The following is a 12,920-nucleotide window of genomic DNA, read 5'->3' on the forward strand; positions in this document are numbered from 1 at the left end:
TGAGAATTGGAAATCAGAGGGAGTAACAGGAAGAAATACAGAGTAGGTTCCTTCCAAACTAAACAGATGTAGAAAATGCATTTGAACAGAGTTTTGATTAGACAATCCAGGAAAAGTCACTGCTGTTTTCCAGCTTGGGTCAACATAGGTAGTCAAATAGAGAGGTTAGTGGACATTTGAGTCAGAGTTTGGCCAGGAGTATGAGCATCCCAGTGTCCAAAGGCAGTGCTTAAAGTCAAGACAAGGTCCTAGACACATTACTAGGATCTGATTATTTGAAGATTGTGGGAACAGGTGCCAGCCAATATTCTCTTACCTGCTCCCCATCCAAACTCAGATCAGGAATTTTCAGAGTTTGCAGTGATCTGACTGTGCCCTTAATAGACCACTTTGGTATCACCACAAATTTGGACTGTACCTAAGATCCTGGAATAACAGAACACTAGTACCCCAGAAAGCCACAACAGACCCAGCTCTGATTTTTTTCTCCAGTCAGCAGAACTCAGTTCTAATGTCAGTTCTGAAGCCAGGAAGAGCAAGTGAACAACAGCAGCAACAAAAAACTTATAGTGGCATGAAGATCCAAGACATAGCTCAGAAGAAAATGACTGAAACATTTACACGAAAAACCTTAGGGGAAAAAAGCCTACCTTGGGCACAAACTCAGATGGAATTCCTGAAAGAGATGAAACAAGATGGTTTTTTTAATAAAAATTAAAATTTTTTTTATAAATTAAATATAAAAACCAGAGGAAAACTGGGAAAGAAATGAGTTCTATAAAGAATTGAAAAGGTGATCCGACAGCTTGGTACCAAGGGAACAAAATCTTGTCCAAACAATGAACTCTGCAAAAATTAGATTGAACTAAAGAGAAGCCAAAATCCTGGAGACCACAGGAAATATGATAATAAAGTCAAAAGACTAAAAAAGTAGAAGAAAATATAAAATATCTCATAGCAAAAATAATAGAACTAGAAAACAGATGGAGGAGAAATAAATTAATTGGACCATCTAAAAGTCAGGACCCCCCCCCAAAAAAAAAAAACAAGTTCAGAGCCTAGACATCATATTTCAAGAAATCCGGGAAGAAAGCTGCCCAAATCTCTTTAAGACACAGAAGGCAAAGTGAGAATAGTGAGAATCTATCAATTACCTTCTTACTTTCCAGTGCTTAACAGGGCCTGGTACATAGTAGGTGCTGAATCAATATTCATTGACTAAACAATTGACCACCTGAACAAAATTCAAAATGAAAATTCTCAGCAATAATATAAGCCAAAATCCAAGGTCAAAGATAAAAGTACCACATGAAACCAGAAAGAAAGAGTTCAAGTACTAACTAACCACAATTAATTCTAGAAAGGAGTGGAGAACTTGGAATATGATATTCTAAAAGGCATAGGCTTATAGCCAAGAATACCTTCTCCAGCAAACCTACATATTCTACGGGGGGAAAAATGGTCTTAAAAAAAATGGGACTGGTGAAAAGACCAAAACTGGGCAGAAACTTTGAAGTGCAAGCACAGGAGTTAAACAGAAAATGTAAATATAAATAAACAATTATAAAGGACTAAACAAGGTTAAAGTGCTTAATTCTAATACAGAAAGGTGTTATATGTGTCCTTTATAAGCCCTATTATGAGGAATCAAAGGAGGGAATCTAAATAGTTTTGATGATTTTAAAAGAAGAATTAAAAGGGAAAAGAGGAATAATGCACTGATGGGGTAAAAGGTTTCAGAAAATTATTTCGCATAATTGAGGTATACAAGCAGGTAGTCTATCTAAACAAAGAAGGGTTGGCGGGAGGGATTGATACTTGACTCTTATATATACTGGTCAAGGGGAGAAATACACATAATAGAATTGGGTACAGGAACATATTTACCCTACAGGGAAATATGAGGGAATTTATGCAAGGGGAAGATGAATTTAGTAGGAGGATGAATTAAAGAAATAATTAATTGTAAGATAAACTCTTAAAGATGTATTCAAAGATACACAGCACTAATTTTGAAGTGGCAAAGAATTGTTAACTGACTGGGATTCCATTAATTGATGAATAACTGAATAAGTTACAGTATGTAAATATGATAGAATACTATTATAATATAAAAATGATGAAGGGGATGGTTTCAGTAGAACTGGAGAAAACTTGCATGATCTGATGCAGAGAGAAGTGAATAGAAACAGAAAAACTTTTTGCAATGATAGCAAGATTGTGAAAACAGACAAGGGGGAAGATTTGGGAACTGTTCACTTTCCTTTTTTCCTCAATTGGAAGTTGGAGGTAGAATGGAGAGATGGCACATTTTTACTGATTGGAAAAAAAGAAATTTAATACTCAAAACATTGCAATTGAAGTAAAAGGAAAGAAGAAATTAAGAACCCTGACTAATGTAATGATTAACCACAGTAACACAGAAGTGAAAGATTCCATACAGAATAAGACGTGTGTGTGTGTGATTTTTTTCTTTTAGATTTGATAATGTATCTTATTTTATTGTACATATTTATTATATGGCTTTTTTAAAATTCTTAATTGGGACAGAGGATTAGAAGGAGAGAGGGCAGATTTTTGTAGATTTTTAAAAATTTAAATTTTAAAAAAAGAATTGAAATACAGAGATAGAGCTAATGGACACCAACTTCCCTGTTTTACAGATGAGAAAATAAGTTTAGAAAGAGTAGAATGCCTTTTCAAAATTATAAAGTTAACAAGTTGGGGCGGCTAGGTGGTGTAGTGGATAAAGCACCGGCTCTGGAGTCAGGAGTACCTGGGTTCAAATGTGGTCTCAGACACTTAATAATTACGTAGCTGCGTGGCCTTGGGCAAGCCACTTAACCCCGTTTGCCTTGCAAAAAACCCTAAAAAAAATAAATAAAGTTAACAAGTGGTGGAACCAAGACTAGAGCCTAGGTCTCCTGACTAATTTGGTTTTTAACAACAGGTGATAATGATAAGCAAAGGTACCCTATAGCAGGTAGAATTTGCACTACATAGGAGAAAGAAATTCAAGTTAGAATCTGGGCAAGAAAAGACTGGGCATTAGCTAAGAGATCTGATTAAAAAGCTTGAGATCCTCAACAGCAAGGATGGAGCTTGATTGTTGGACCAAAATCTTCCCTTGTATCTCCTTACCCAGGTTAGACAGTGGTGTAAGCATGGAGCAAGATGATGTCAAGAGATATGTTTTAGGAAGATTAATTGTAATATATGATGATAGAAGGGAGACACCGGTTCCATGGAGATGGTTATGAGTTGAGAAGACCTGGCCTGAGATTGATTACAATGGAAATAGAAAAGAATGAAAAGATTTTAAGATCTCTGCAGAAAGAAATAAGTACCAGTTGGTGACTGGATATAGAGAACAAATGAGCAAAATGAATCAAAAATTATTCTACAGTTGCAAGCCTAGCAGATTGGAATGATGTAGTCCATCTGATAAACATGAGGCTTGTATATTGGAATCTTTTTTTAGGGAGAAGATGAGTTCATGTCTTAGATGTGTGGAATTTCCAGAGTAGGTATAGATATGGTATTGGCTTACACATGCACAGACACACACACACGTGTGTGTGTTTGTGTGTGTGTGTGTGTGTGTGTGTGTATAGAGAGAGAGAGGGAGAGACAGAAACAGAAAGAATGAATGAATGAACATAGTAACTGAGGCCAGGAAAATGAGGAAGGTAGATGGAAAAGGGAATAGAAGTTCAGCTCAAGATTAACAAAAAGAATCAACTGAAGAAAATATCAGGATTTTTCAGTAGAGGAGTGTCAAAAGCAAGTCACCTAAACCTTTTAAGCCCCCAGTTTTCTCATCTGTATAATAACTGTCTCAGAGCTGTTGTATGGTTCAGATAAGATAATATATGTAAACTCTTTGTAAAAGGATCATAGATTTAGATGTATGGAAAGGACCATAGAAATCATCTAGTCAGAGGAGGGAAATGAGACCTCATTTAACCTTGCCCTGGATTGCAAATTAGTAATTAGCAGAGCTTGGATTGAATCCATGGTCTCTAACTACAAATCCAGGGCATTCTCCTACTCTGTTTCTGATAAAACCTCATATAAATGTAAGCTATAATTATCATTAGTATATAGTTTTTTGAAAAAAATCTGCTATATTAACTACATTATTTTCTTTATTTATAGATTGTGCCAAGGACTTGAATGGATGATGTCACGTCTTAAGATTAGATGATCTCTACTGACCTCTATTTGTAGACTTTACATAAATGAAGTGGTGGACTATAATTAACCCGAAAACTGCAAAAATTAATGGGTTAGATATATTTATAATAAACTGACAAACTTTTTCTATAAGAAACAAATTAAGACCACTTCTTTGAAAAGAAAGATGGATTCCCACGTTCCAGTTTGCTTTCACATAAGTTTCTTCTGAAGTTAGGTCTTAAAGCTGTGATTGACATTTCTGTCATGATGAATCCTCTCAGGACATTGTGTAGTCTGTGGTAAGTATAAAGGGAGAGGAAGACATTTTTAACTACGAGAGCTTTATTATCAGTATAACCCTCCCTAAGTTGAATGTTGTCTTTTCGTTCAAGTCAAACAAACAAACAAACAAATCAATGGCACAAGTATTCAATTTCCACTATTTTTTAAATGTAATGTTACCTATGAGAAAGATGTTTTGCATCAGTTTGTATATGTATTGTGTGTATACTTCAAATTTAGATTAATGGCTTTGCTTTATATACTAGAGAAAGGTAAATAATATGCCTAACCTAAGTAAATAATATGCTTACTTATAACTAGAATGAAATCAGTACATAGATGTTGACATGTCACTTATATTTTGTCCTTTATGTTCTATGTATTGTAGTAACCTAACCAGAAAAATTTTGCACTGCTTTAAAAAAAAAAATGAAAGCTGAAAGTTTCCAAATTTTGGGAGTTGGGAGTGGGTTAAACTAAATCATAAAAACACACAAGAAGATATGGTACACTGGAATGGAATTCTTATGCAGTAGTTGATTTAATATTACCAACTGCCACTAATTTATTTCCAGAATGTTCTTTTTTTTTTAAGGACTTATATTGTCTATTTAAGTAATCTTGCATTTTAAATTATGAGAATACAATTTAGGAAGTAAATTTTCAGAGTCAATTATGAGAAAAAACATTTTAAGAAATGTGTTTTATCAAATGGTGTGACCCTTCAAAATTTTGAAGTATTGGATTTTAGTTAGAATCATTGAACAAACATTAAATTATTGGCAACTGTTGAATGAATTTGACATCTTCAAGACTAAGGCATACTATCCTGGTCACTGAAATGTGGAGGGTCTGTCATTGGTTTGTAGTGGTCTGCTATGGAAAGCAAGAATTTTTTTCCACCTTTTTTTTTTTGTTTTAAAGCATCAGTATTTTGAGAGCATTTAAAATTATAGCTAAGTGACTTATTCCCACTTATATATTGCTTAATAACTAGGCAACTGAGCAAAAATATTTCTGAATGTTTATTATGATTTCAAAATGGTTTTGCATGGTAAGTGACTTCTAAAGTAATCTATATTAAACTTTATTGTCATTTACAGTACTGTTACTCAAAGTGCTATAAATGTCGAATTGATATTTTTAAATTTGTTAAATTCAATATAAGCCTCTGACGTAACCATGAATAGTCTTTATACTAACTAATAATATTACCATTAAAAATTCCTATGTATTATATTGGGTTAACTTTAAAATCTCAACTATTTCAAAACAGTATCCTCCAAATTGTACAAGAAATAACATTAAAATTAATGTAAGCCTTTTCAAATTAATGAAGTTTTAGGGAGAAATAAATGTACATATCAAAAATTATAATACAGATTTAAAGGTCATTACTACCAAAATACATTATAAAAATAATAAAATTTTAACTTAGAAGCATGTGGTTTTGGTAGATCACTTCAGTGATTAGCATTAAGGACCTTGAATTTTATATTTTTATAGACGTTTACATTTTCAAGCTTAAAAGGGAAGCATGAAAATTTTAATTATGTAAAGGTCAGTATGCTTTTGAAGATGAATCATCAATTATAGACCTTTATTGATTCTCAAATGCCAGATAACTCTCAAATTTTTTCCCAACCACCTAAAAGAGATTATAGTTATTTATCTAATGCAGATGATATCATAGACCTGTTTTTCAAAAATTGTAGCCATAGCTAAAAGCTGAGACATCTCTAAAGTGGGTGCACATTCAGCATCCTTCTGGTTATTACTTTTGACTATTTTTTTATTTTGGATACTGACATAAGTCCCTTTAATGACTTCTTCCAAGTCACATTGATGCCAGTATGCTCTCTTCCTAATATTTTATTTTCCAAATTTATTGTATATTGTTAAATACACAACTTAAATAAAAGTATATTTTAAATATATTTGGTCTTGCCAAGTTGGAAAGACTTTGTGTTGTGGTCAGTGATGAATTATATTTTTATTGTCTGAGGACCAGTCTGGCTAAATTTGGAGAGACTTTTTCAACTATTGAAACTCTAGAAGAAAATTTTTAGTTTGCATCAGTAGAAGGAATCTATATTGACAAAATCACGGAAATTTAAATGAAGTATATTTAAATTAAATTTTGAAACTATGTATCAATTAAGACTATAGTTTGAATAATTTCTACAATTTGCTGTTGGAATGGCCTAAGAATGCATAGGATGTGTTGCGTTTAGGAAAATAACTTGTTTTCCTTTGAAACAAGCTAAGGCCCTTATATCTGAACACAGTTTCAGGTGTGATGATGAAAAATAATTTTCAGATTCATGGATGAAGACTTAAAGCTCATCTTGATAATTCTTGAGTTTGAAGTAGTTCATTTTAGTTCTCAGTAAAGTGAGGGTTCACAGATATTCATAAGTGATGATCCATAATTCTTTTAACATAGGTGAATTAAAGCAAAAGCTAATTTTTTGTTTTATTTTGTTTTTTTTTTAGTATTCAGCTTTTTTATGTAAAAATAAGGAGACTTATGATTTATCTTTGAAAGGAACATTGTAGTTGCACCTCAGTAAACTGAGTGATAAATTTATGATATTAAATCTCTAAAAAATACAGATATATCTTTGAAAATGTAAATTCAACTTTAAATTTACTCTTAATATAATTTATAAAGTAGGAAATGAATTCTTAATGTTGTCTATGGGCTCCTGAATGAGAGATTTTTAGACCTTAGTTCCATAGCACCATCATTCCAATCCAGTTCAGATGATCTAGCAAGTAATGGAGAGACTGAGGGGAGTTAAAGATTCAAGTATAGTTCTCAAAAGACTTTCTGCCTTTCAAAAACTTGTCAGCTCTGCTATCCAATATTATATGATAGTAAAATACAGCTATGTTCAATGCATGTAAATGTAGCAGTGATAGAAATGATGTTATGAAAGCAAGACTTTTCCCCCACTGGTCTCTCAAAGATGTTTAATAAATAGAGCTACAGATTAGTTAATGTAGCACTTAATTGAAGTCATGAAGACCTTTGTTTTAGTTCTAGTTTAGTTTAGCCAATTTTTAAGCAAGATGCTTGGCTTCTAGGAGTTTCAGTTTTCTTATATATAAAATGAGGGAAATCTTCTGTGATATGTCTTAATTGTTTTATGAGAGAGAACTATGGTTTAGCTAACTAAGGTGGGATTTTTTCCCCTTTAGTGTATACGGTGTTAAGATACCTAAAAATAGAAATCTTACCTATTCTAATCCTAACCCTGTACTATTATGAGAACAATGGCTTGTTGATTCCAGACTACAGTTAGACTAGTAATCTTTAAATTATTTGGACACAGCTAAAATGGCAGCAGGATTTTCTGGCTCATGTAATTTTGATGTTTCTTATCCCTAATCACAGAATAAGGAGAGAAATGAGAAGTTGTCTCAAATATACAGACAGGAAGTAGCCAGTTTCTACCAACTCAGCACTCTTTTGATTGGACAAAAATAAGATAATTTGTAGAATAAAATATGTGTTTATTCCCTTTGCTATGTCTCTGTAAGGAAGGTAGTATTGTGTATAATGGAATGGGTATTTGTCCAACTTGGGGGACAGAAGCAGGGTTGGTAAATAATCAGGATCTTCATGTAAGTTAAAGTTATTTAGCCCAAAGATGATGTTTTAAATTAATGCAGTTAAGATCCCATGTGTTTTTTTTCACAATGTTTAATTAAGAAAAGTTCCAAAAAATATTGGAACTGGTATTTTTCATAAAAATAGTCTCCTATATAACATGCTTGATCTTTATAAAATAAGCATAATATAAATGAGTCCAAGAAAAAGTTATGTATTATAAAAGAAATTCTGAATTGTAGTTCTTCATGCTATTTATTTTTGCATATAATGGAATTTCTGAAATTTTCATTCATACAAAACACAATATTTTAAAAATACCATTTATTCTGTAACTTCGCCAAAGCATTAACAATATAAAAAAAGAAAAGCCACATTTTAAATAAGATTATATTGACTAAAAATTAGCATTTCTATTAAATCTTTTTTTTTTTAGGATTTTTGCAAGACAAATGGGTTTAAGTGACTTGCCCAAGGCCACACAGCTAGGTAATTATTAAGTGTCTGAGGCCACATTTTAACTCAGGTACTCCTGACTCCAGGGCCCATGCTCTATCCACTGCTCCACCTAACCGCCCCCCATTTCTATTAAATCTTAATGAATAGGTAGAAATATGGAAAATTGAACAAAATAAAATGCAATTTAATGGATAGAGAGCTGGCCTCAGAGATTAGACCAGGGCCCCTAATAAACTAAATGAATTTCCCAGAGTCATACTGTCAATGTATGTCAGATTTGAACCATAAGTCTCCCTGATGCTAAAACTATAAATTGTAGAATAGGAATTCTCAATATTAATTAAATCACATGTCCAAACTTATGTCATACAATATATACTATACTTTGTGTTGTTTTTGCATGCTCAGTGTACTGTTTTTGGTAGGAAGTGCTCACAATCACAAGAAAATCCTAAAATGAATTTGTATCAACTATTAAGTCTATTTAATAAATGCCTATCTTGCCTAGAATTATATATATTTGACTTTTCAACATAGCTCCCAGTGTTTTTAAGTAATTAACTCCTTTATTTAAAGAGTACCAAAAACTTTTGAGATTAAAGGAGCCCAGCAGAGCCTACAACAGAATTTGCTATGATTATGCATATACTGAACTGATAATTGTCCTAATGAATGAGACCTGACCTTTACTAATGGAAATCTGTTCTTATTTTTAAACAGCATTAAATCTGCAGAAAGTTACACTATAGCAGATTCCTCATTATATGAAATTTTTTTTGAAGAGTATTTGAAGATGTGGGCTATTCTCAGTATTTGATAATCTTCATTTAACATCATGCATTTTCTGAGCCACTTAATTTTCTTGGTGCCAATACCTTATTTCTCTTTAAAAGTTTACTTGGAAATCTAAGTTCTTTGATAGATTGAGCTTATTTTCCCCTATATTCTGAATAAATGCCCATTTATTTATTGACTTTAAAGTATAACTACAGACTATAGGTAGAGATACTTTTGCCATATTTTCATCTAACTTATTTCAGGTTCTCTAAAATAGAATGCACTTCTTTGAAATGCCCTGTTTAACATATTGAAATTTGTTTTTTCTCTGTTTACCCTTCCCCTCCATCTCAAGTCTCCATGGTTGTTCTATTTATTTTCTTACATTAATAGCCTCATTCAGTTCAGTTTCTGTTTTAGACCACTAATGAATTCACTCTACCCTCTTAGAAAATAGCGATATTTCATTTATTAAGCTCTTGATGTCTTTTTTTTAAAGTGTTTTTCCTCACAAAACCTTATGAGGTCAATCATGGAAGTATTATTGCTCCCTTTTTGCACGATAAAGGAAACAACTTATTATTGGACAGCAGTAATGTCAGGAACAGTACTTGAATCCAGCTATCTGGCACTCGTGTTATGAACCCCTGCCTCCTGTACTTCTGTCATTACCATAGACACTGGGGGCCTCACACTATTTGATGGTGGCTGCATCACACCTTTTAAGGGTACTTATTAGTTAGAGGCTTAAAGACTTTTACTAGTTGCTAAGCTTGAAGAAAGTGCATAATGACTGATATTTAGTGCTTAAAATGTTTATTGTTGGTTAATTAAAAGTTCAGAATTCATTCTTCTGGTTTATTCTTTCTTTTTACCCAGTCCATACTTCACTGTTGTTTGTAACACTCTCCTATCACAGACTCATCTAAGTATTTAATAATACAACACATTTTTTAATACCTGGGAGTTTTTTGTAATTGGATTTAATCGGTATTACAAAACTGTTTTGTTGTTTGTCTGCATTATTTTTCTTTACATATGACAATATAACAGATTTGGAATTCCTAGAAGTGAAAGCTTCTGTTGACAAATTCTTTTCAAAATTTGGAGAATTTGGATGCCAGCATTTGGGTAAAATTGGCTGCTAATAGTTAAAACAAATTTTTTTTGTTGATATCATCTGGAGAGAGGATTCTACCACCCTAAACCACTCCTTTTTCCATAGGAATGTGTAGAAAATTCTGAAGAGCCTTTAGTAGGTATTAGGACTTAGAATAGAAGAGAACACTTCCATTTGAACTCATAGATTCAGTGGTGCTTAGGTAGGTATACCACTTCTTGATACTTGGAAATTACCATAATTTTGTCCAAAAAAAAAAAGGCTGAAACTGTTACCTCTTACAGCGCAAGGAACTTGCTTGGTGGCAATAGCTTGAGAATTCTTCAAAAGTAACTACAGAAATGTTCAGATGTACATATGCATAGATGGCCACTCAGATTTGACTAATGCTTTTGTTTGTATGTTTGTACAGCTGTGAAACATATGTAAGTTATTTTTTAAAAACCATAGGGAAGATATTGACGTGAAGTAATTTTCTTTGCCTTACTTGTAAAAAAACAAGACTAAGTAAATTGTTACCATATCTACTGTTTCACATTAAATCTTCTGTTGTAAGAAGGTTAATTATAATGGCTCCATTCCCACTGCTATTATGTTGTCAGTGTTTTTATTGTAATTCAGCACTTGATTTATATGTGGAATAGTTTGTGACACTTCTTTTAGCCACTATATGATGAAATGTGTTATCTTTTGAAAATTGTGATGTTTGCTTACGTTATCACATTTTTTTAAATCTTCTGAAGAGTTCTATTATAAGATAGAAGGTAGACTATTATTAAGTCCTAATAAAAAAATTTTTGCTAATCTTTTTTTTTTCTACCTCAAAGATGGTAACTTTTTTTTAACGTTACCATTGATAATGTTCAAATGCTGAAGTTTTAATTTGGAAATGTTAATAGGTGTAGAAACATTTAAGCCATTTATTCATGTTAACCTTTACTCTTAAGCAATGACAACACATGCAAAATGAGCCTTTCTAGAGTTCAAATTAGCTACCCTAAATGGTAGACCATTTTGGCTTTAAAAGGTTATGTCCCTAATCAAAAGTAACCTTTCTCCCAAACCGAGATGACTCATTTGGATGAGGCTTTTTTTTGTCCAAGGGTTAATGTAGAGATTATTAAAGTCCCAACAAGTGCCTCCTAACTGATTTTTTAAATGCGTGTTTCCAAGAGTTTACACCTTATCTCCAGTAATATTGTCCCTGAGATCCTAGTTCAACCTCCTTGGTTTATGGAAGAGGAAAGAAACTAAGGTCTGGAGAGTTCATATGCTGTGTCCAAGGGCCCACAGATTATAAACTGCCGATTTAAGATTTCAGCTCAGGCCCTCCGACTCTTAATATAATTCCCTTTGCACAATTCAATTCTACCATTCAGCAGTCTAGTGACAAGGTCTCCATGACTTAGGTTTGGGTTGGGAGGCAGAATCCCCAACCTGTGCCCAGAAGTTATAAGACCCAACAAACCTGCCTGTTTAGGGTTTCTGTTTTTCCAAACTACCTGGAGCTCTGCCCACAGGGAGCTTGTCATGTCTGGGGTTTTCCATTGACAAATTGGGGGACCTGCTCTCTGGCGACACCCAAGAGACCCAGGATAAAAGGCTTGTTTGCTTTTTACTTTCTTTTCTAGCACTAATTAGTGTCAAGTCCTTAATTCATTGCTTAGCTCCCTTAATTCCGACTACTTCTGATTTTATCAAGTAAACCTACCTTACTTTTTCTTTCCATTTCATTCATGTAAATTCCTTAATGTGCCATGATGAATTCGAGAGGCATTTAATATCTTTACCCAAAATATAATATTTGAAGTGTTACAGACTTTTTCATTTTAGTTGCACAGGAACTACTTAAAAAAACATGGTGCTATGCATACAATAGGTTCTTAATAAATATCAATTTAGAGAAAATTTTGTCATTCTCTTGCTGGTTTTGCAATTAAAATCATTGTTTGAGTGTAGTTGCTTAATATCATTTTGTTTAGTAGTGAAATATCTGTGACTGCATTTGAACTTTCGTCATAAGAACTTATTTCACCAGAGGGATAGAGACATGACATGACTTTCCCACTGTGACACATAAATTTTGTAGACAGATTTTGAACCCAGGTCTTCTAACTCCCAAGTCTTAAATAGTCATGAAAGATAATAAAATAATATTTCACCAAAGGGAATAAACTATCCTAAATAATAGGCCAACAACCAGTTTTGTGGTTTTATTTCATCATTTAGTCACATTCTTACTATTTGTTTTAGGCAGGATGTGTAGGGTCATAGGAGCTAAAGTTGTGAAGGAGTAGTTTAACCTCTTTAGAGGTAATTAAAGCCCCAAAGAAGTGACTTTTTCTATTATTTCCCCATTAGTACTTGAGCTGCTATAATCTGCCTCAAAAGATAACTTCCACCTATTCCAAGAGTATATTTGCTTGTAGTTTCTTTCATTAGACTGTGGACTCCTTGGGCAAGACTGTCTGCCATTCTTTAGGTTCA

General features: G+C 33.0%; 1 protein-coding gene across 2 annotated transcripts in view; it reads left to right on the top strand.

Annotated features, from left to right (window-relative positions):
- ARL5A (ARF like GTPase 5A) overlaps window positions 1-12,341 on the top strand; it is a 30,568-nt gene extending 18,227 nt beyond the window's left edge. For both annotated transcript variants that reach the window (XM_074215977.1, XM_074215978.1), the window contains exon 6: window positions 4,159-12,341. In XM_074215977.1, coding sequence (XP_074072078.1) covers window positions 4,159-4,207 — 49 coding nt within the window. In that variant the 3' untranslated portion in view covers window positions 4,208-12,341. The remainder of the gene's footprint in view (window positions 1-4,158) is intronic.
- Window positions 12,342-12,920: the final 579 nt, after the last annotated feature.

This window comes from Macrotis lagotis, chromosome 1, assembly GCF_037893015.1.
Source record: "Macrotis lagotis isolate mMagLag1 chromosome 1, bilby.v1.9.chrom.fasta, whole genome shotgun sequence".
Taxonomy (NCBI): Eukaryota; Metazoa; Chordata; class Mammalia; order Peramelemorphia; family Peramelidae; genus Macrotis; species Macrotis lagotis.